Source organism: Barbus barbus, assembly GCF_936440315.1.
Source record: "Barbus barbus genome assembly, chromosome: 19".
Lineage (NCBI taxonomy): Eukaryota > Metazoa > Chordata > Actinopteri > Cypriniformes > Cyprinidae > Barbus > Barbus barbus.
Window position 1 is genome coordinate 5335815 of NC_136747.1, and position 23733 is coordinate 5359547.

Here is a 23733-nt window from a genome sequence, read left to right on the forward strand (position 1 = left end):
AGCACCATTTAGGCTACAAGCAAAGACAGCCCAAAACAGTTCTGAACTAATATGTCAATGGGTTTTGATGTGAGAGAACAACAGGGCATTTTTCAGCAAAAAAACGTTATTATAGGTAACGACTTGCATTTCGACCAGAAGTGACAGTTTAAACTTAAAATACTTTAATAATGGATTTGTTTCTTACAAATGCATAGCTGTTCACTTAACAAAATGTTACTTGATGGGCTGGAGTGGTGTGGATTATTGTGATGTTTTTATCAGCTCTCATTCTGACGGCACCCATTCACTGCAGAGGATCCATTGCTGAGCAAGCCATGTAATTGTAAATTTCTCCAAATCTGTTCTGCGAAAGAAACAAACTCATCTACATCTTGAATGGCCTGAGGGTGGGAACATTTCAGCAAATGCTATTTTTTGGGTGAACTATTCCTTCGATGAAGATAAAATACAGGTGCATCTCAATAAATTAGAATGTCGTGGAAAAGTTCATTTATTTCAGTAATTCAACTCAAATTATGAAACTCGTGTATTAAATAAATTCAATGCACACAGACTGAAGTAGTTTAAGTCTTTGGTTCTTTTAATTGTGATGATTTAGGCTCACATTTAACAAAAACCCACCAATTCACAAGCTCAACAAATTAGACTACTTCATAAGACCAATAAAAATTTTTTTTTTTGTGAATTGTTGGCCTTCTGGAAAGTATGTTAATTTACTGTATATGTACTCAATACTTGGTAGGGGCTCCTGCTTTAATTACTGCCTCAATTCGGCGTGGCATGGAGGTGATCAGTTTGTGGCACTGCTCAGGTGGTATGGAAGCCAAGGTTGCTTTGATAGCGGCCTTCAGGTCATCTGCATTGTTGGGTCTGGTGTCTCTCATCTTCCTCTTGACAATACCATAGATTCTCTATGGGGTTCAGGTCAGGCGAGTTTGCTGGCCAATAACACAGTAATAGCACAGTAACACCATGGTCATTGAACCAGCTTTTGGTATCTTTGGCAGTGTGGGCAGGTGCCAAGTCCTGCTGGAAAATTAAATCAGAATCTCCCTAAAGCTTGTCAGCAGAAGGAAGCATGAAGTGCTCTAAAATATCCTGCTAGATGGCTGCGTTGACTGTGGACTTCAGAAAACACAGTGGACCAACACCAGCAGATTACATGGCAGCCCAAATCATCACTGACTGTGGAAACTTCACACTGGACTTCAAGCAACATGGATTCTGTGCCTCTCCACTCTTCCTTCAGACTCTGGGACCTTGATTTCCAAATGAAATGCAAAATGTACTTTCATCTGAAAAGAGGACTTTGGACCACTGAGCAACAGTCCAGTTCTTTTTCTCCACAACCCAGGTAAGACACTTCTGACGTTGTCTCTGGTTCAGAAGTGGCTTGGCAGCCCTTTTCCTGAAGATGTCTGAGCGTGGAGACTCTTGATGCACTGACTCCAGCTTCAGTCCACTCCTTGTGAAGCTCTCACAAGTGTTTGAATCAGCTTTGCTTGACAGTATTCTCAAGCTTGCGGTCATCCTTGTTGCTTGTGCACCTTTTCCTACCCAATTTCTTCCTTCCAGTCAACTTTGCATTTAATATGCTTTGATACAGCACTCTGTAAACAGCCATACCTTTCAGTAATGACCCTCTGTGACTTACTCTCTTTGTGGAGGGCGTCAATATTCGTCTTCTGGATTATTGACAAGTCAGTAGTCTTCTCCATTATTGTGGTTTCAAAGAACAAGAAATACCCGAAATGTATACTGTAGGGATGGCCATTAATTGAAACTCAAATGTAAATATTCTAATATTTTGAGATACTGATTTTTGACTTTCATGAGCTGTAAGCTCTAATCATCAAAATTAAAACAATTGAAAAAAAAATGTTTTACTTTACATGCAATGAATCTAAAATATATGAAAGTTTCACTTTCTGAAATAACTTACAAGAAAAACTTTTTTCACAACATTCTAATTTATTTAGATGCACCTGTATATAAGAAGATAAAAGTTTTGTGCCCAAAAGATTTCTGTCAGAGGTTGAGATATGATGGGCTCTGAAATTCTATAACAGTCCTCAACACAATTTAACGGCTTGAAAAATATTTGGTAACTTACTAGAAGCTTGTGTTTCTTTGGATGTGTTTAACTGTGAATATTTAAACAATGCAGTTCAATATTAGTTGCCCACTTGAACTGTAGTATAGCAGTATCTGATCCTTATGGATCAATTAACCTCAAGTTTTCCCTAAGTGCTGTATGGATTGCATTGTAAGAGGATCCATCTGTACTCAGCTGGAGGAGGAGAGGCTCAAGGGAATGCTCTGCAGCCATATGTCCTCCTTACTGGCCCCCATTAGAGCTGACAGGTGATATATGGTGCACACAGGAAAAACAAACTACTCAGCAAAAGCCGGCAGACATTGATAAATGAAGGCATGGTGACACAGATACTGTAGGCTCATCATAGCCGAGCTTGGGGAGTTTTCCTGCAAAATGCCACTTCAATTTCTGCCCACAGTATCCAACCCAATTAGGACACAAGATTCACAATGTAGTGTCTATTTAAACACACATCAACATCCCAAAGTCCACTTCCAAGGTGTTTGATCTATTTTATCCCACTAGATTATTCCTTTCCAAGGTCATTTGTATGCATGCAATTAAAATGATCTCAAAATATATCTCTCTGCTATCTTGGAGTGGTTAAATATCACAAAGACATGTTCAGGTCACATTTCATACCTATAAATAAATATTCACAATGTGCTGTGTATACGGAAAATTAAGCCTAGTTTAAGGACCTAATATTATTTATAGAGTGACTTCATGCACATGTCATCCCAAATTCTAATATAATACATATAGAGTTATTCGTAATTTCCATTGTTCTCAATAAATTCTTATTATTGTAATACAAAATAAAAATGACAAAGTACAATGATTAAAACAAATAGAATGAGTTCCCTTTAGAATGGGAATTCGCACGGCGTCTGACAAGATGCGACAATGTCATTGGCCAATGACAATCTGTAATGTCAGTACTGGTGCGACCGTCAGTTTAAAAGAGTGCCGGTAGCATGTCATTATACATGTTTTTTTTAGAAAACATGTATGCGTGTGTGACAAACGCTACTGGTGGAATACGTTCAACTTCTTGAGGAAGCTGAATATACTTGGCAGTATGTCACTTCACTTCATATGCTCACTATGGTAATAAAAACTGGTAAGAAGCTTTTGTTCTTCCTTGATTCTCACCCGAGGGATAGTAGTCAGCATTTGCACTAGCACGTTCGGTTCTCAAAGGAATGCATTCATGGCAGCAGATTCTGTTCTTGCCTTATTTTTAAGAACCTAGCAATTGAATGGAGTGTATTTGGCTCCATTCAAGAGAGAGTTGAATGCATGCTGTATGAAGCGATTGCCGTGAGAAGCTCCACCTATGCTTAACTTTCTCTTGAGGGTTGAGAGTTAAGCGCCTCCTCCCCATGGTTCGAGTCCCACTGTCACCAGAGGATAGATCAAAAACAGGGATTGTAGGTGGAGCAGAGGAGGAGTTGGACGGGAAGTGCTTTCCCTTTCAGAACTCTTCCTGTTAACTCTAATTCTTTCATATCAATTTCTTAAAGAAGGAAAGAAACTTAGTAATTTTGAATATCTAATTCTGAGGCATTAGATACAGAAAGACTTGAGGCATATATTACTGATAAATTAGCCTCCTCTTTGAAAGTAAAAAAAAAACCTGATGTGCTTGGTCCAGATGTTCTTTCTTTGACATGCTCTACTGACGTTAACCCAGGAGGAGTAGGATGTGGTTGAGGAGGGCAAAGAAACAATGGAGTCCTCCCAATCAGCCATCCCGCTTATGAGAAGTGCCCAAATGCCGCTTGAGCTTTTCAACACATACGTTGAGATGGTGGCCAGTAAGTTCAGGGAGGCAAAGGCACAGTCTGTGGCCTTCAAAAGGTTTATACTGCAGTAAAGATCTGCTCCTCAGGGCTCTGTAGGTCCTGGTTCATCTAGGTTTGAGGACCAAAGACAGGACCAGAAGGTGAGCATTGCATCCTGCGCTCTTCCTCCTCCTAGGAGTAAGACACAGAAAAGTTGTGATGTGAGGAAGAGTACGCAAGATCTGAGAGAGGAGATTCAGAAGAAGAGATTTGAAAAGCAGCATCGAGCAACACCTTCCCTCCCTCTTCCCCAAGAAATTGTTCACAGACTTACATCAGGCCCTGGAGTTTGACCGATAATTTTAATGATGTAATTAATTTTGCTAAAAACATATTCTGCCTTCTGAAATGTCTGGCAGATGACTTGACTGTGAGCATTAAGAGCAAAACCAGTCTTGATGTTGTTTTTCTGTAGGAGTGAGGATGTTCACCATTTTTCCACATTTCCCTTCTCGTTTCTTCTTACTGGTGTCAAGTTATATTGAATTTTGTTCAGGTTCGCTGCCTCCCCTACAGCCGGGGTCCCCTAAGTAGGCAGCTCCCTAATAACAAGGTCAAAGCTGTCTTCCCCAGAGTTTGGGGTCCCTTAAGTATAGGAACCTCCATTATAGTAATGAAGTTGAAGCTGCCTCCCCCAGATATTAGGGTCCCCTAAGTAGGAAGCTCATTCATAACGCTGTGGTTGAAGCTGCCTCCCCCAGACATTTGGGGTCTCTAAAGCAGGAAGTTCCTTATTTCTCCTTCATGGTATTTGGGTTGAAGCTGCCTCTCCTTTTTTTTTTTGGGGGGGGGGGGGGGGGGGGGGGTCTTCTAAGTAGGAATCTCCCAAATAATAATAATAATAAAGTTGTAGCTGCCTCCCCCAGATATTGGGGTTCCCTAAGTAGGAAGCTACCTTATAAAAACAAGGTTGAAGCTTCCTCCCCAGTGGTTGAGGTTCCTTAAGTAAGAGGCTCCCTTGTGTTTGGACTGAAATTAGGGCAGTACTCTCCCCAATGCCGGGCCATAGAGTAGGTTCATTGTGTCCTTGTGCTGAGCTCTTTTGATCTCTAAGATTAGAGTTCGCCAAAGTAGGAAGCTCTCCTATATTAATGAAGTTGAAGCTGCCTCCCCCAGATATTGGGGTCCCCTAAATAGGACACTACTTCATAGTGCTGTGGTTGAAGTTGCCTCCCTCACTGGGGTACCCTAAGTAGGAATCTCCCTGAGAGCAATGAAGCTGAAGCTGTCCGTTTTCCCCTACGGGGTATGTTTTGTTTGTTGATTTTATTTTATTATTAATAAAGCCCTATTTCCTCCTGCAAGTGAGTCCTCGCTCTCATCCCTTCACCCCCACCTGGCAATGGGAGCATTTGGAAGCTGCATAAATCAGTAGATCCATCTATGTGCAGTGGGAAATGGATGATTTTAAAATTTCAGTACAGACTGGTATCACGGTCGGTAATTTTGACAACACTGTCCTCATGTTGCTCCAAACCTGTAACCCCTTATTTACAGGGCACATGTGATGTCTGCATCGTATTTCTGCTCCGATATGGCCACCAGAGCTGATTGCGGCCACTTTAGTCAATGCTTGCATTTATACCAGACGTGCTGCAGCATGCTTTAGAAACATCCCAGAAGCAGCTCTCTGTGCTGCTTCGCTAAAGATAGGCACCTAGGCTGTTTTTGACAGACGCCGCATCCAAGCAGCACATTTCAAATACAAAATAAACAAACACCCTCTGCAGACTAAAATACAGTTACAAATCGCTTATCCGTGTCGCTCATAATGAAGTATATTAATTTTATAGGCTGCAGCACAACAAAGCTGGACTTAGCAATAAAAACAATTCAACCAGACAAAACGTAACCATTTAGCCTACTTAACCATGGTGGAACCCCAAAAATCAAAGGGAAAAAAATCAAGAAAAACACACACGCACACACTCAAATAAAGAAAATGTCATAGAGGCAAATCACGTGGTCTTGCGAATCCAGTTGATTCTTTCCAAGTTCCCATTGGAAAGGGAACGAACGTCTCAGTTACAAATGTCGGCGGCTAATGAATTTAATGATCAAAAATTATCATGCACCAGACATCGGTCACGCTGATGGCATTCCCCCAGTAGCATTGTGTCAGATGCGGTGTCTTGATGTGTATTTCACGCCATATTGTAATTACCTTGATTACGAGATACCAACTTGTAAAAAGCGTTCATGTCCTCATAGAACTCACAATTGTTCCCCTTATTAGGGAACCAGGGTTACATTTGTAACAAGACCATTTTCTTCTTTGCATTGTGATAATAAATATTTGGGGTACATCACACTGTGGAAATCTTAAAGAACCAAAGAAGGCTTTATTTTCTTTATGTAAAATAAAATGTATTTCTTTCTTTTGATTTTGGGGTGGACATACTTTGACAGGTTTTTTGAAATGCACAATTTTGAAATTGTAAGGTCTTCAGGTCTTGTGATCTTAGTCTTGCATCTTTGCAAAAATGATGGCCTAATATTACCACATTTGATGACTACAAATGTAAAGTGTTTATATATGAATAAAGATTTTTCAATTTATATATATATGTTTTTGCACTTTATATATGTATTTGCACTGTATGTGCATTAATGCACTTGTCAAAATAATGAAAACAGTCAAATGTCAAAATCAGCTCAGATTTGAACAATTAGTTGGGGAACTGACTCAGGGGAAGACAGGAATCGTGTCTTTTTTCTGCTGATTAAGTGATAAAAGAAGATATTTTGATCTTAAAGGGATAATTGACTACAAAAATTAACATGAGGGTTGAGTAAATGGATAGATTGTTTTGTTTTTTCAAGATCAGTTTTTTTTTTAAGAGAATGGCTCCCTCTGGTGGATCAACTGCTCTCTCGCTCAAAGCACATTTAATGAAGTCTTTTTTTAATATGTCTGCAAATCCTGCATACACTGTTGGGGATACAGTTAAAAACCCAAAGGATCAGGTGATGTGGTAGAAATGATGAGCCGGAGTCAGCGATGAAATTCAATCGAAGAAAATTTACTGAAGAAATAGTTTGCAGTTTCAGGCAGAAGTCAGCTTTAACGCTCGCATGGAGTTTGTCAGCTGCTCTACCGTACACTTCATAAACCTTAGCAATTATACCCTAATAGAGGATGATAATTGCGTCAATACATGAGTTAGCAAAATCTGATTGCTTCTAAAAACTAGATAAACTTAGACAGTTTCCACATATAGACTTCAAACATATCTCCAAATGATTATTGTAGGCGTCAGCAGATGAAGAAGAGGACACCTCAGCTCAATCAGGATGGCGGCCTGAGACAGTCCACTCGTCTGACACAGACATGCCGACACACACATACACACAAAGCCCTTATCTGCATCTCAAGGTTTTCTACTTCCAGCGAGCATATTATCAGTATGGTTGGTTACACACATACTATGCAGTCATCAATCTTGGACAATAGAAATACAGGACATAACAGGATTTTAATCTCTGTTATTCAACATCTAAAAGTCACAGTTCTTTCTGTTACTCGCAGCTCACGTAAATGGTAGGTCATCCTGACCTTTGATCCGTTACAGCTATTCGAGCTCAGTCCCATAGCGGATTGACAAACTGCTGCAACCTATTTCTTGGTGTTTGCTTGGCGAAATTGCTGGCCAGTTTTCATCATAACAGGAGAAAGCTGTGATTATTTGGTGTTCCTTAACCCACCGGTGCGGGCTGTCTCGTTCTTCTTTATGAAGCGAAACAAACTAAAAATACTCCACGAGTTTTGATCGTATAGATAAGAGCAAGGTATCATTTGAAACTGCAAAGGGTCTACTTTTATTTGTGTATAGTCATAATAACAACAAAACAATGTGCTTTTAAAAAAATAGAGAAAATAAACAGGGTGCGTTCTCTGCGGGCTCTGTCTCGGTCACCTCTTCACAGACACGTAAATAAAACAACATGAATACAAAAACAAATATTCTATGTTAAAGTAATCCGTATGAAACCAATGCGGTGTCAACTCATTATATCTAATGCTGTCAGCGGAAACAAACAAGTTCATCCCAGATACTTTCTGTTTCTGGAAGAAGATCTGCTGAGAGAAATAACCCAGAATTTCTAAATGTGTTGTTGTTTTTTCCCCTTCAGAGCACATAAACAATATACACTAAATGCCATGTGTAAAAGCTTGGAGACTGAAATTAACTTTTATTTAGCACACAAGTGATGATAAAGACATGTATCGTGTTACAAACGATGCTGTTCTTCTGAACTTTCTATTCATCAAAAAAAAAAACAATTCTTAGCTCTTTTCAACATAATAATAAATGTTGTTTTAGCAGCAAACCACAATATTAGAATGATTTCTGAAGGATCATGTGACTGGAGTAATGATGCTAAAAAGACAGCTTTGATTGTTCCTAATAAAATGTTTAACTGCACTCACAAGTGACTGTCAAGTTATTTTGTGTGATAGCTAAATATATACTTAATAAACTACAAAAAAAATGTAAAATGAAATGTATTTTGTCCTCATATTCTTGTAACTCTTCCTCTCAGTCACATACTTGACTAAATGGCTCATTATGAAGCTCATTATGAAGCTCATTATGCAGGCCTGTCTTCTCAGGTGTGAATGTGAAGGTTGACGCCTTCTCGCATAGACCCTTTTTACTCAAAAAATCTATATATATTGTTTTTGTGAGCAAATAAACAAGATGATTTTCACATTATTTCGAAGCAAAAATTCTAGGCTACAAGATCCAGTTCTCAAAAGTCTTGTGAACAAATGTTCTGTATGTTTTTTATGGCCTTATTTCAGTGACTTCAAAATTTTTGTTTTTCACTAACCACGAATAAACATTGCTTTCTCAAACACAAAATCAAGTACATAAGTGCTGCTAACATATTATTGTAGCCCTGTTTTTGCTGTTTACAGTGTTATTAGACTTTAGCCATTTATATATTTATAAGCAACTGAAAAAAGCACAAATGTCAGGGCATGTCAAAACTTCTCCAGGCCCCCAAAACACCCTCAGACCCCAGAGGGATAAAGACATGGAGCTGGACAGTGCAATGCCTCAGCTTTACAAACTGTTCTCATTAGTGGCAACAATTGGAGCTACATCTGCAGGTGTAGAAAGGAGCTTCTCCTGTTTAAAGCAGCTCAAGTCCTACACCCGTAACACAATGGGCCAAGGCCGTTTAAGCAGCCTAGCTCTGCTGGACACTGGTCAAGTCACTGGAAAAGACACCTAGTTGGTACGACAGGGTCACAGAGAATTTTCTTGAAAATAATTTACGTATAAATAAATGGACAATTTTTATGATGTAGGCTAATAGTGTGATTATTAGTTAATTCTTGTCCAGCTGTGTTTGTCTCATTATCTATGATTATCCTGTGTTTTTATAGTCCTGTCTGTTCAGTTTCATTTCGTCTGGTCTACTCGTGTGTGTATATATATATATATATATATATATATATATATATATATATATATATACATACAGTATTTCACAAAAGTGAGTACACCCCTCACATTTTTGTAAATATTTTATTATATCTTTTCATGTGACAACACTGAAGAAATGACACTTTGCTACGATGTAAAGTAGTGAGTGTCCAGCGTGTATAACAGTGTAAATTTGCTGTCCCCTCAACATAACTCAACACACAACCACTAATGTCTAAACCTCTGGCCACAAAAGTGAGTACACCCCTAAGTGAAAATGTCCAAATTGGGCCCAATTAGCCACTTTCTCTCTATGGTGGACTCAAATCTAACAATTCTGTGTTTTTCTGTCAATATGGGGTGCTGTGTTTACATTAATGAGGAAAAAAAATGAACTTAAATGATTTTAGCAAATGGCTGCAGTATAACAAAGAGTGAAAAATTTAAGGGGGTCTGAATGCTTTCCGTACCTGCTGTATATATATATATATATATTTTTTTTTTCCAAGCACGTCATAGGTACCGACAACAATATAGAATTTGATGACCTTAAAGGCCTGTTACTCACATGGTACAAGAAGAGATCAGACAGGTAAGATGGTGCCAAACCTGCCATAGATTTAAACTGAATTCTTAACTCGATAGGAAGCCAATGCAAACTAATCAAAACTGTGGAGTAATACTTTCTCTCTATTTGGTCCCAGTTAAAAGTTTGGCCGCAGCATTTTGGACCACATGGAGACGAGATAAACAAGACTGAGTGATTCCTAAGTAAAATTAATTACAATAGTCCCATCTTGTTGAAATAACTACATGAATAACAATCTCCAGATCCTTAAAAGTAAGAAAAGATTTTATTTTAGCAATCATCCTAAGCTGAAAAAATGCTGATTTCACAACTGAATTAATCTTTTTTATCAAATTTGAGTGCCGGGTCAAAAATAACACCCAAATTCTGAGCACAAGTACCTACAGTTTTAGTTAAAGGACGCAAATGTTTGAAAGGATGGCAGGACATTCAGGCCATCCAAAAACCAGGCTTTATAATTTCATACTATTATTGTGTCAACTGCTTGATCTTGTGTCTTCAGGGCTGGTCACCTTACAGTCAACACAGCCCTACATCTTTGCAAAAAAAACCTAATATTACAACATTTGATTGAGTCCAAAATATCAATAAAAAATTTGCATCATGTACAGTTTTGTAACAATATATGAAACTGACTCGGATGAAGCCGCTGATTAAGTGATAATACAAGACAACGTTACAAATGTTGAAAGCAAAAATGCTACAAAATGCACATCGTTTTGTATGAAAATGTGACATCCTCTAGCAAAACTAAGTAACCCAAAATTCGTAAGAAATAAGAAATTTCTTTCATCAAATATGATGCAGGGTGGAGTTAATAACAATATTACTTATCTAGTACAAAGTTGTACATGTAAAATAAACACACTGAAGTATTAATTTTGGATCACTGTGGTAAAAACCACCTCACTACTGTCAGCCTTGTGTCGCGAGTCTTGTTTCCCGCCCTCGTGTTTCCATGTTTGGTTTGTTTCCTGTCCTTGTTTAGTGTGATTATTAGTTAATTCTTGTCCAGCTGTGTTTGTCTCATTATCTATGATTATCCTGTGTTTTTATAGTCCTGTCTGTTCAGTTTCATTTCGTCTGGTCTACGCGTTACTCCCGGTGTTTCTGTGTGTCAGCCTTGCCTTGTCTTGCCCTGCCTTGTTTATATTAAAGACTGTTATTTTGAGTTTATCCACGTCTCCGTGTCCCTCGTTCCTCCCCGCTTTGTGCACCATGACAACTACTGTATATTTAAAGGGTCAGTTGATGAATGAAAAATAAAATTGTCATAATTTTCTCATGTTGTTCTAAACATGGATAATTTACACAAAAATTAACATGGTTAATGGGTGAGTAAATTATGACAATGTTCATTTTCTTTAAGATCAGGTTTTATAAGAGAACGGCCCCCACTGCTCTCTCCATCAAAGGACATTAAATAAAGCCAGCTCTTTCATGAAAGGGAAGCACATCGGTTTATCTAGCAAGCCTTTGATCCGTTACATCCCTTACAGTCCTTGAAGCCCCTAAACATATCCCAGGGATCATGGTCATGAATACAGAGAGGAGGAGGCACATCCGGTAAGATCTTAACTCCAGCACCAATACTGACCAGCAGAAAGAGAGGATGAGTGAACTTAGCATGGAAAGTGTGGATGAGTTCAGCCTTGTCACATCTGGTATTGTAAAAGGACAGAGTACCTGCTGCCCAGTCCAGATAGACCCCAACTCTCCAGGGTGAGCAGTCAGGCAGCCGCATCTCTACTCCTCCATGAAGAGCATTACAGATGGGTAAGGGGCTGCTCACAAAAATGCCCCAGGATTTATTATTAAGTCCAATGCTACAGGCTGCTGAACTTCCCTTCCTGCTTATATCTTTATAGGCCATTCCTATAGTGGCCCACCTGCCAAACCACTCCAGCTGGAAGAAATGACGGCCACACAGACCCTCACGACTCATGATTTGGTCTGGGACTTTAAACCTCTCTGGATGATGTGGAACAGGTTCTCGGTTTCTGAAACACTCCACAAGAGCCTCATCTTTCTCTGACACCTGCACACTTGAAGAAGCGGTGTTGGGATCCCAAGTCAGCTGGCACGTATCTGAAAAAAAAGTCAAATAAAGTGTTCTGATCGCACAATTTGATCTGTCAATACCAATTTGAAGTAGAAAACAGCAGACTAACATTGGTGTAGAGTTTCCATGTCCCGCTGCTCCTCTAGACCGTCCACACTGTTGATAAATGTTAGTTAAACAGTCAAATTTGAAGAGAAATTAATAAATAAATCTGGTGACACTTTATAATAAGGTCTCATTAATTAATGTTAGTTAATGCATCAACTAATGCTTACAATGAGCAAACATTTTTTTTTACAGTTTTTATCAATCTTTGTTACTCTTAGTTAATAAAAATAAACATGTTAGCTCAGGTCCATCAAATAAGATACAATGTTTGTTTTTAATAATGTTGTAAAGTTTTACTAGAAATTAAAAAAAAGACAAAACTTTTATTTTTCTTGACTTACATTAATTTCTCTAGTCGGGTTGCTGGATCTTCCAAAACAGATCTGAGCTGGTCAAATCCTGGGCCTTTAACAGGATTGATGCTCAAGTCTATTTCCTGCATGTGTGATGGGTTGGAAGAGAGAGCCCTCGCCAAACAAGCAGCTCCCGCTTCTGTGATGCTGCAGTGTGTCATCCTTCAGGGAAAAGGAGCTCATATTCACTGATTCCTACATCATACACTGATGAAATACACCACCGTTCAGAAGTTTAGGGGTCAGAAAGATTTTTTAAAGAAGTTTCTTAAGATCCTGACACAGCCACCCACTTCACTCCTGAATGAATCAGCCATTTGAACGAATCAGTTGAATGAATAACTGAATGACTCATTCATTGAGACAGTGACTTGTTGCTACCTACTGCCTGTTTTAGTTTCATATTTAAAGTATTACATTTTTTAATCAATTTATTTTTCAATATTCATAATTGTAAACAAAAATGTATTTTTTTTTAGTTATAAACTCTAATCATTAGATGCCAATTAGTCAATTTGACATTAATATTTCAATAATATTGACAATACTAGCATTCGATGATAGAGTCACACCAACATTTATTCAGACACACCTTCAACACTTCTCACATTATCACAGTTTATTTGCTATAGTTTAGAAAATGGTAATAAAATATGACAAGAACTGAGTTAAACTGTGTCAGCAAATTTATCTTGATAAAATCAGATAACTTTAATAGAAAGGTATGTAACGAAACATGGTCAGGTCAAATTTACAGTGTGGTAATACACTGTATGAAGAATCTTTGAGTATAATATGTCACAGTTTATTTCATTTAGCTATCCTCGCGTACATAAATGAAGTATAGTGTCCTGCACCCACGAGTAAAAAAAAAAAATCTAAACTTTTATCTGGTGTCTGAATAATTTTTGGTTTGACAGTATCTGTATCCACTTTGATAAAGAAAAGCGTTTCCTCTCTAGAGTGTCATTCCATGATACTAATCTTGTCGAACTTGTATATGTGAAATATTTAAGATCAGTAAAACAGTTTTGATGAAAACACAAAAGCACACCTTTAGTTACTATTCTAGTCTATTTTCATATTTTATGTTCAGACTCACCTGAGTATCTCCAGTTTACAGTCAGGATTGCTTAGTCCAGCAGAGAGCAGCTCCACAGAAGAATCTGTCAGGCCACACATGCTGAGATCCAGAGATTTGAGGCTGCAAGATCCAAGAGCTGAAGCCAGAGTTTCAAGAGAATTAGCCTTTAATCGACTGAGGAAAGACAAAACAACAACAACAAAAATGAAATTTACGTGTGAGGATATTACAGTGGTAGCTGTCTTTCTCAGCTGTCCAAATTTTCACCTCGCTTCCCATCTCTTCAGTTTGTTATGTAATATGGTGATTCCTGGGATACTCACACTAAGGGCCTGCTGATGCATTTCCATAATGGCCAACACAATCTATGAAGAGCAGTACAGCTGAGCAAAGGGCCAGAGGAGAGCTGATTATCATCAGGTGTGTGTAATCTACCAACAACACAGGCGCAAAATGGGTTAAGACATGATTTTTTGGGGTGTTAAATAATGGCGCAAAGGCTACTAAAGTGTTTACTACAAATCTTGGTAAATCACCTTGAATGACACACACACACACACACACACACACACAATATTTGGTGTTCAAAGCAGCTTTATAGGCTCACAAATGCCACCCGAACCCCCAGCAGAAAGAGTGGGGGTCGGTGTGGCACTCTTGGTTGGGGTCTTCCAGAAGGAAGATGGATATGTGGACCGTCATTCTCTCGAAGAAGACTTCGACTAAGAAGCCTCTCCAGAGAGGAGAGGTACACACCTCAGCATACAGTGCCCGATCCTCCTCAGTGCCCTCAGGGGGCTGCTCTGTTAACCCTGCCACCTCCGGTGCTTCAGGGGACAGCGGTCTCCAACGAGCGCTGTTCTCAGCTGCAGTCCGGCAAAGGTATGGTACGAGATTGCTCATCCCCTCCAGTGAGGGTGCTAAAGTTGTCTGGCCAGTCAGGCACCAGAGTGTCTACAGCCGATACTAGGGATGTGCCCGAAGCCGAATACCTTATTCGGAAAGGCACGGATAATGGCTTCAAAACGAATAACGAATTCATCCGAATAACAGAAAAAAATATTCGGCAGACACAATCCCATGTAGGATACAGAATCTCTAATCTCAACCTTCAACTTCCCAGTTTATTAATGCCCTAATTACTTTATTAACACTGTTACATTTAGTATTAAAACAAGTCCAGCGACGCTAATAACTAGATCTGGCAACATGGTGGAGCGGAGTGGAGACGGCATTTGCGCCAAGCTCGTTCACTCAGCTGCTGCGAGTCAGCCACATCAATTTATTCAGCGACATGATTTTAAATAATTTTTCATATGTTTTCAAATTTTATTTTTGAACATGAAACATTTACGGAGGTCTGGACCTCATAGCTGGCTATGGGCCTGGATGTGTAAAGTGAATGAGTGCAAACTAGCCTATATGAATAAAATGAGCGCAAATCAATAGCCGTGTTGGGGTCTATGCGCGTCTCTCAGAAATCAGAGCTTTGTCTGGAGTTATATCAACTAACTCGCACAAATATCCTAAAAACGGTCCTAACTTCAAACCTTTTCGAAATCCAACTGTAAAACCGCATTACATTAGCCTTTTTTTGTGAATGGCATTACATTTAATTATACAAGACGAAGAAAAGCGAGGTTTGATCAAGGCTTCTGGAGGGTCCAAATGATTTGTTGTGCTCTGTTGATAAAATACTCGTAAATGATCACAGACTCCAGCAATACATGATCTCCAAGTTACTTCAAGTTCAAGTGAGCTTTATTGTCATTCTGCTATGAGTACTGAACACTTTTGTGTCTTATAACTCCCGTGGTTTGCAGCTTGGACAGGATGGTGGAGCGAGAGCCCAACGCACTGTTATTGACAAGCTCTTTGAGAATGCTGATGTGGTGTGTTTGCAAGAGACTTTTCTAGCTAGTCAAGATCTGGATAAACTTAACACTGTGCATAATGATTTCCATGGGGCAGGGGAATCCACGACAGACCTAAACACCAGAATTCTGCGTGGCAGGATCCCAGGAGGTGTGGTTATATTCTGGCACAAGAAACTTGACCCTTTGGTCACTGTGATGAGGTTAGATGTGGACTGGTGGTGCATAGGAATTAAGGTGAAGCATAATAAGAATGTCTTTATAATCTTAAATGTATATACTCCATATGAATGTCACAAAAATGAAAATGAGTACTTGAATAAGCTTGCTTTTATTGGGTCTTACATAAGGGAAAGTGTATATACATCCATATTTGTCTTGGGCGATCTGAATGCTGATATATCAGATACTAATTCACTTTTTGGTCAACATTTGACACAATTCTGCAAAGATAACAAGGTTATTTTGTCCACTAAGGAATTATTGCCAGCTGATAGCTATACACATGTGAGTGAAGCTTGGCATACTACATCCTGGTTGGACCATTGTATATCTACAGCTGATGCACATGATTGTATAAAGGAGGTTGAGATCCTATATGGTTTGGCCACAGCAGACCATATTCCTGTCTCTATGTTCATAAATATTAAGGGTCTACCTGAGCTTGTCTGTAGTGACAGCCATAAACCAGGTGAGATACTGGACTGGACAAGGCTCACAGAAGATGACCTGCAATATTACAAGTTACTGACTGATGTGCACTTGAGAAATATTGAGTTACCTGTTGATGCAATTATGTGTGTGGATAGCAGCTGTAAAAATGTAAGTCACAATAATGACCTATGTGTAATGTATGATAGAATTGTGAATTGTTTAGTTGATGGAAGTGAACCACTAAGAAGTAAAGTGGTGAAACAATATATTTTAAGACCAGGGTGGAATGACTATGTCCATGATGTTCATATGGAGGCAAGAGATGCATTTAGAGGATGGGTCTTAGCAGGCAAACCTAGGTATGGCCCAGTCTGTGAGCACAAGGTACGGTCTAATGCTAGATTCAAATATGCTGTGCGCTTTATAAAAAGAAATGAGCAGACTATGAGGGCGAACTCTATGGCGAGAAAGTTACAAACTAATAATGTTTATGAGTTCTGGAAGGAGGTGAAAGTGGTTAACAACAGCAAAATGCCACTGCCTTCTAGTATTGATGGTATTACTGAACCTGAAAACATTGCAGAGCTATGGAGGAGACACTATGAGAACATTTTTAACTGTGTGAAGAGTGATGTGTTTAACATAGGAGAGATAGCTCACAGTGATGGTGTAGTCATTGGGCCGGAGGAAGTATGTTATGCTATTGACAAACTTAAAATGAACAAAGCCTGTGGGCGGGATAGAATAACAGCTGAACATCTGAAATACGCTAGTCAAAGTATTTCAGTTTTACTTGCTCTATGCTTTTCTGGGTTAATTAAGCATGGCATACTTCCTGGATCCATGTTATCTGTCTTGTTGTTACCTGTAGTTAAAAATAAGACTGGTAAACTAACTAGTATGGGTAACTATAGACCTATTGCACTTGCAAGTATACTATCCAAGGTATTAGAAGAGATCCTTATGGATAGGCTTGCAGAATACATAGCGTCAACAGATAATCAGTTTGGTTTTAAGAACAAGCATGGAACTGATCTGTGTATTTATGCACTTAAATAAATTGTCCATAGGTACAGATTACGCAATAGCACAGTCTTCATGTGTTTCCTGGATGCGTCAAAGGCTTTTGATCGTATCAATCATGGGAAACTGTTTGGTAAACTACATGAGCGTGGTGTACCCTCTTATCTAATTAGGATACTGCAGTTCTGGTACTCTCACCAAACGATATGGCTGAAAACTGTATCACAATATCAGTGTTTCATATCGGTCGATATCGATAATTATTGATATTTTTTTTAAGGTGGTACATCAAGTTCGTGGTATTACCAGTCTTGGCGGGGACGACGGTCTTGCATAATTTGCAGACGACATTTGGTCTGACTACGGTCAGACTTATAATATCCCAAAAACTGCCATACTGGCGAGCTGACTTTCTCTTTTATTTACAATTTCCTTGCTCGCTGCGGCACTCATTTTCTGCTTATGAAGAGGAATCCAGCAGACCAGCCAATAGGGCAGTGCTTCTCAAAGTCCGGACTCCGGTCCGGATCCGGACCCGGAGGGAATTCAATCCGGACCCGCTTCTATTTCATATTTCAAGAACACTAATTATATTTCCTACTTCGATAAACGCACGTTAAACTTGTAAATCATTTGTTTATTTATTCTTATTTTTTTATGTCTTTTTGGAGAAGGTCCGAAATTGCAGGCGAGATATTGAAACTTTTCCTTCATGACATTTGTTGTCATCATGACATCCAGTGAGCGTATGACGTTTGACGTAATCGGGCGACATTTCACCGCTAATATTTTTTTTGTTTTGTTTTGCTTTGCTATCACTTATATTATGGCAATTTGTCTTATAGCAGTGCCCAGTGTATACATTTATTTGTGGCGGCTTGTCACAATATCAAAACTGACCGCTACAAATAGATTTTACAAAAGGCTTATACTTCGTTGAATAAAATGCTGCTCGGGTGTTTTTATATGAATGTATCTTTTAAAAGAACCGTCCGTTTTCTTCAGAAAAGCTTTGATGCCAATTTTCATTTGGTCTTTCCTGTAATGGCTGATAAAGTAGCGCTTATTTGATTACAGTCGTTACCGGGGAAACAGCTATATATCACGCTCCAACAGCGCCTCTTGCTGGCAGAGAATCAACTTGCATTTGCTAGTCTGCGGGAAACACTGGTGTCTGTCAGCAAACATAAACAAAAAAGCATGCTTCAGAACTGTTTTGAGAAGGTGCTTAAGTTTTGAGCCATGTATTATTACTATGAATTAGGCTACTACTACTACTCTTACTATCTTGTGCCCTGCAATAACCATTTACGCAAACTCTCTTTTGATATAAAGGGAAAAAAAGAGAAAATCGGCCCAAAAAATCAGCATCATATATCGGCCATAGGCTGCCCTGATTTCTAAATATCGGCATTGGCCAGAGAAAAAAACATTATAGGTCGACTTCTACTGCTGACACTTAAATTAATTGTTTTGCCACTTTTGCACTTGTTATAAAAGTATTTTGAATGCAAAGGGAACCTTTTTTTTTTTTGTTATATGTTATGTTAGTGTTTATTTGTTATATGTTATGTATGTTTATTAATTGTAATAACCAATTGTTCCGGACCTTTGACACTGATGAAAATTCAGATTTGGACCTTTGAATGTAGACTTTGAGAACCCCTGCAATAGGGTCTGGCTGCAGACGTGCACTCTCAGCCGCGCGTGCGCACTTAGACACGAGACAACGATATGGCACAACCAAACATGATACTGTTACATGATTGGCTGTTAGCGTGTCACTCCCTACGTTGCTAGGTTACCAGAGAGCGAGTGCCTTTGTTAATGCAACCAAACTTGCTTCGCAGCCTTTGTTTTCTTCCAACTAAGAATAAAAAATATTGAACGTTTTATCGAACACATTTTTTATTGATATCGTTCACGTGTCTATCACGATACATATCGTTATCGTTTTATCGCCCAGCCCTACATTAATCATATGCTTTATGCTGATGATTTGGTGGTACTGTCTCCCTCCAGTGCTGGCCTGCAACAACTTCTTAGAATATGCTCTCAATATGGACTAATGTTTAATATAAAATTTAACTCAATGAAGAGTGTGGTACTGATCGCTAGAACCAAGGAGGATATGAAGTGTGTCTATCCTTCTTTCTCATTGGCAGGTGAACCACTAGAGGTTGTAAAGAAAGTTAAGTATCTGGGACATGTGATAAGAGATGACCTCTGTGATGATGATGTGCAGCGGCAGTGTGGAAAATTGTATGGGCAGGCAAACATGCTGGCGCGCAAATTCCACATGTGCACTCCTGATGTTAAAATCTCACTCTTCAAAACCTATTGCACTCCACTGTATACTGCCCACCTGTGGTGTAATTTTAGTGAGTCGAAAATGAAAAAACTTAAAGTGGCTTATAATGATGCTTTGAGAATTGTGCTTAAAATTCCTAGGTGGAGTAGTGCCAGTGAAATGTTTGTGTCTAATAATGTGCCCACTTTTAACGCTGTCTTAAGAAATTTTATGTATGGATTCATGTGCAGACTGACAGGGTCTAAGAATATGATTATTATGTCCATAGGTGATGTTTCTAAGAGTGAAACAAGGTACACATCTTGCTTTTGGAAACATTGGACCCGCAGCCTGTATATGTTTTAAATGATGCCTCATTTGCATCATTCTTAAATGTTTTGTATTGTTTTATATTTATGTATATAATTGTACTGTGTTGTCTCTATGGACCTCTGTGTCTTGAATAAAAAGTTGATTGATTAATCTTTGTTGGCGCTGAATTCAAATAAGAGATAAGAGTTTAAATGCTCTGTTTAAAATATTTTGACAGTGATTAATAAACATAAATTGTTTAAGTATTCTGCATTATTATTTTTCATATTTCTTTTATTAAAATTAATAATGGAATCGGAACTGGGAATCATTAGGTAGAACTTTGGCTGGATGCCAAGGTGCAGACGTGGCCGAGGCTTCATCTGTATGGCTTTCCCTTGATCACTGTGTTCCTGGGAGTTCTGGAGAGAGTATGATGGGACAGGGTCCATCCTCTGTTAGTAGCCCAGTTCTGGCTGGCCTGAGTATGGTTCTCTAAACTAATATCCCTACTCGACGGCTCTCCCTTGGGGATTCTGACCAGGGGAGACCTCCTCTCTCGGATGGAGGGCTCATCCTTCTCCCCTGCCCGGAGTTATGGAAACTGTGGGTGTGACCCCTGAGGGGCACACCTCATAGCCTCCGGCCTCTCAATCGAGGTTGTTGGGACCATACTCCAGTCCAGAGCTCCCACCACGAGGAAACAGTATGCTCTGAAGTGGAAGCTATTCAAGTGGAAGCAGACCTCCCAGTCAACTGCCAGTAAACCCATTACTCGTTTCCTCCGTGGCACTCTGAGACTGAGTCCTGCACAGCACTCTAAAATACCAACTTGGGACTTGGCGGTGGTGCTGGAGGACCTGTGAAATGCACCCTTTGAACCTACTGAAGAAGTGCCACATAAGTTCCTGACCTTAAAAACAGTTTTTCTCCTTGCTATTACCTGTCTTAAGAATAGGAGACCTTCAGGCACTTTCAGTCTCGCCTTCATGCCTGGAATTTGCCCTGGCATGGTCAGAGCCTTCCTCTATCCAAGACCTGGGTATGTCCCTAAAGTGCCCACTAACACACCAAGGCCCATAGTGCTGCAGGCCTTCTGTCCTCCTCCTTTCCAGGTTGCTGACTAGGAGAAGCTAAATCTGCTCTGTCGAGTTTGAGCATTGGATGCTTATGTCCGCAGAGGTGCCCTGTGGGGCAAAGCAGATCAGTAGTTTGTCTGCTGTGGTCCACCTAAGAAGGTCTCCCTGTTGACCAAGCAAAGCCTGAGCAGGTGGTTGAGGCCATCTCTTAGTACTCTGGCCTCCTGTCACCTATGGGGGTCAGAGCCCACTCAACCTGGAATATGGCGACCTCCAAGGCCTTATTTTTGGATGCTTCCTTGCAGGAAATTTGTACTGTGGAAAGCTGGTCCTCTCCGAATAGATTTGTTCATTTTTATAACCTGGACCCGGCTTTTACCTCAGGATCCCAAATCCTCTCTTCTTAGATGTGCTCACCTGACAAACACTAGACAAGGACTTGTATGGTTCAGTGGGCATTCTATTTCCCAAAGCGTTCCGACGCAGCTCGAGTTCCCTGACGGGGAACGTCTCAGGTTACGCATGTAACCATGGCTCCCTAAAGAGACTGTGTCACTCTGCCATACTCCCTGCATCCCTGTAGGTGCTTACTTTGTTCTATAACATGCTAACACACACTGCTCTGGATGCACTTTTAAGCTTCCTGATTGCTCACGTCACCCCGCTTGTAATGTTTTCCTTCTCCATTGGACTGATTCCACATGTGCTTCAGAACGTGGTCATGCAGAGGTGTTCCCAAAGCGTTCTGAGGCAGCATCTCATTCACTTAAGGGAACCATGGTTACTTACGTAACCCGAGACGGTTTGTTGTAAGTTTTTTTTCTGGATTTCTTATCTTACCGTGAGTAAACTATTCGCAGTGTCTCTACTTTGAAGCGAGGATCTGCCAGCAAAGAGAAAAGTTTCTGAAGTTCAAGAGTCAGTAGTGCTGGTAATCTTAGTTCAAGCTCTCTCAGGTGTGAAGGGTTCTTTTGAAAAGCAGAGAATAATGCTGATAATGCTTCCTGCTCTACAGAATGGTATTCCAGCCTGCAAAGAGAGTTACGAGAGTTAATGCAAACTTTTCTCTGTAGATTTTATATCATTCTTGTTTAAGTGTGAGCACAAAGCACATTTAAGGGGTCATGAACTGAGAAATTAAATTTTCCTTGATCTTTTTACAATGTAACAGGTCAACGTACTATTCAAAAACATCCTGTAAGTTTTAGATTTCAAAACATTCTTGTTAGTTCAAAAACAGCTTTTATTAAAACCAAGCTAAAAATGGCTTGTTTTGGATTTTGCCACATAATGAGGTCATAGTGCGATGAAACACCTCCTCTGCAGAAGAAAATCAATGCCTACTTCTACATTATCGCTTCTTTAGCCCCGCCCACTGACTCACAAGATGCTAGAGAAACGCAAACACAGGATTACTCCATCAACATAAAAAATGTTGCTGCAGTGCTGAGTCTGACTATATTGGATCGAATGCCGCAACACATAAGTGTTAGTAAATGTGTTTTTACAACTATTGCATTTAATACATACTGTGTATTTATATGATTTAACCCAAATTACCCATGCTGTTTTCAGAGTGCGTCACAGCAGCATCCATTTACTATTTTAAAATGTGAAAATGTTAGCCAATCATAGCAGAGTCTTGAAAGGTGTCCCACCTATAAAAACAGTCTGTTCTGCAAAGATGTTCAAAAACTTAAAAAATCAAGTCAAAAATCTTTCGAGCATAATAGGTGTACTTCAGAGAACATTATAAAAAAAATTAAATACAGTTCATGACCTCTTAAACTCTGCCAATACCAGTTTATCTAACTGGTGTGCTGGTAAAAGGTTAATCTGAATAAGATTACTGTGTACTAAACATTTACAGTGCAGGAAAATGTGTTTCAATTCTTAAGTGACAGTAAGTTTCTTAGTGGTGGAATTTTGGAAAACTTAAAATAAATCCTTTCATTTTCAATCTTAATATGTAAATATTCTTAGTATATCATTACTATTAAAGTCAAAGTGTGTAATACTTTAGATATTATCCCAGTTTATTATGCAGGAACAGCGGTAAATATAAAAATAGTTAATTCGCAACAATTATCAAAAAAGCTGTTTGAGCACCTCAAGATGTTGAAATTACACACTTCAGCTTTAAGGAAATAAATCTGTGTTGCAAAAACTAGGTTTGCTATTATTTACCTCAGAACTGTTATTTTGAAGTTCGGGTGTCTGAAGGCCTCCAACAGAAGCTGTAAAGCCTGATCTGAGCATCTGCTCAAGTCCAGCTCTCGCAGACGACAAGAACTGCTACAGAGAGCTGCGGCCAAGATCTTACAACTCTGTAAGGTTTCCATTTCTAGTAAACTGGGGAGCACAAAACAATATTAATGAATGTAATTACATTAATACTATCATGCACCAAGGTAAGTCTGTTAGAATCATGTTTCTAACATAAATGGAGCAGAAGTTTAATACTTAGATTTAGTGATTCGTTCCAATAAATAATGATCACTAATAAAAATAAAGTAAAACTTTTTACTAACGTGAGTTTCTCAAGATGACAGTCCGGGTTCATTAAGATTTGAGAGATGCTCTCCACTGTCTTGTCAATCATGCGGAATGAACTCAGCAGCCTCAGCTCTCTCAAATGTGTCGGGTTCAATAAAATCCCAGAGAACAAAGCATCTTTATGATAACCACAGTATGGTGTCCTAAAGAGAATATTGTAAAGAAAGATGATTCAGCAAGTCTATTTTAAGCATTTAAGAGATGAATGTATGTGAAATACCAACTGGATATGATTCTAACAGGAATTATCTGAAATGTCCAATGGATTTAAAGACTGCTTTGGTGTGAACATCCGCTTTGCCGTTTTCAATAAGGAACAAACAAATATTTATATTAAGCAATGTATCATTAGCTTAGCAACAA

At 39.2% G+C, this 23733-nt stretch overlaps 1 protein-coding gene across 1 annotated transcript in view; it reads right to left on the reverse strand.

Annotated features, from left to right (window-relative positions):
- Nucleotides 1–9891: 9891 nt before the first annotated feature.
- The window catches only part of LOC306885862 (NACHT, LRR and PYD domains-containing protein 12-like), a 29901-nt gene continuing 16059 nt past the window's right edge, over nucleotides 9892–23733 (reverse strand). The window contains exons 5-12 of the mRNA XM_079442655.1: nucleotides 23346–23513; nucleotides 23002–23166; nucleotides 21655–21843; nucleotides 13906–14013; nucleotides 13601–13756; nucleotides 12487–12660; nucleotides 12147–12193; nucleotides 9892–12063 (exon numbers count right to left, since the gene is read on the reverse strand). Coding sequence (XP_079298781.1) covers nucleotides 11441–12063; nucleotides 12147–12193; nucleotides 12487–12660; nucleotides 13601–13756; nucleotides 13906–14013; nucleotides 21655–21843; nucleotides 23002–23166; nucleotides 23346–23513 — 1630 coding nt within the window. The 3' untranslated portion in view covers nucleotides 9892–11440. The remainder of the gene's footprint in view (nucleotides 12064–12146; nucleotides 12194–12486; nucleotides 12661–13600; nucleotides 13757–13905; nucleotides 14014–21654; nucleotides 21844–23001; nucleotides 23167–23345; nucleotides 23514–23733) is intronic.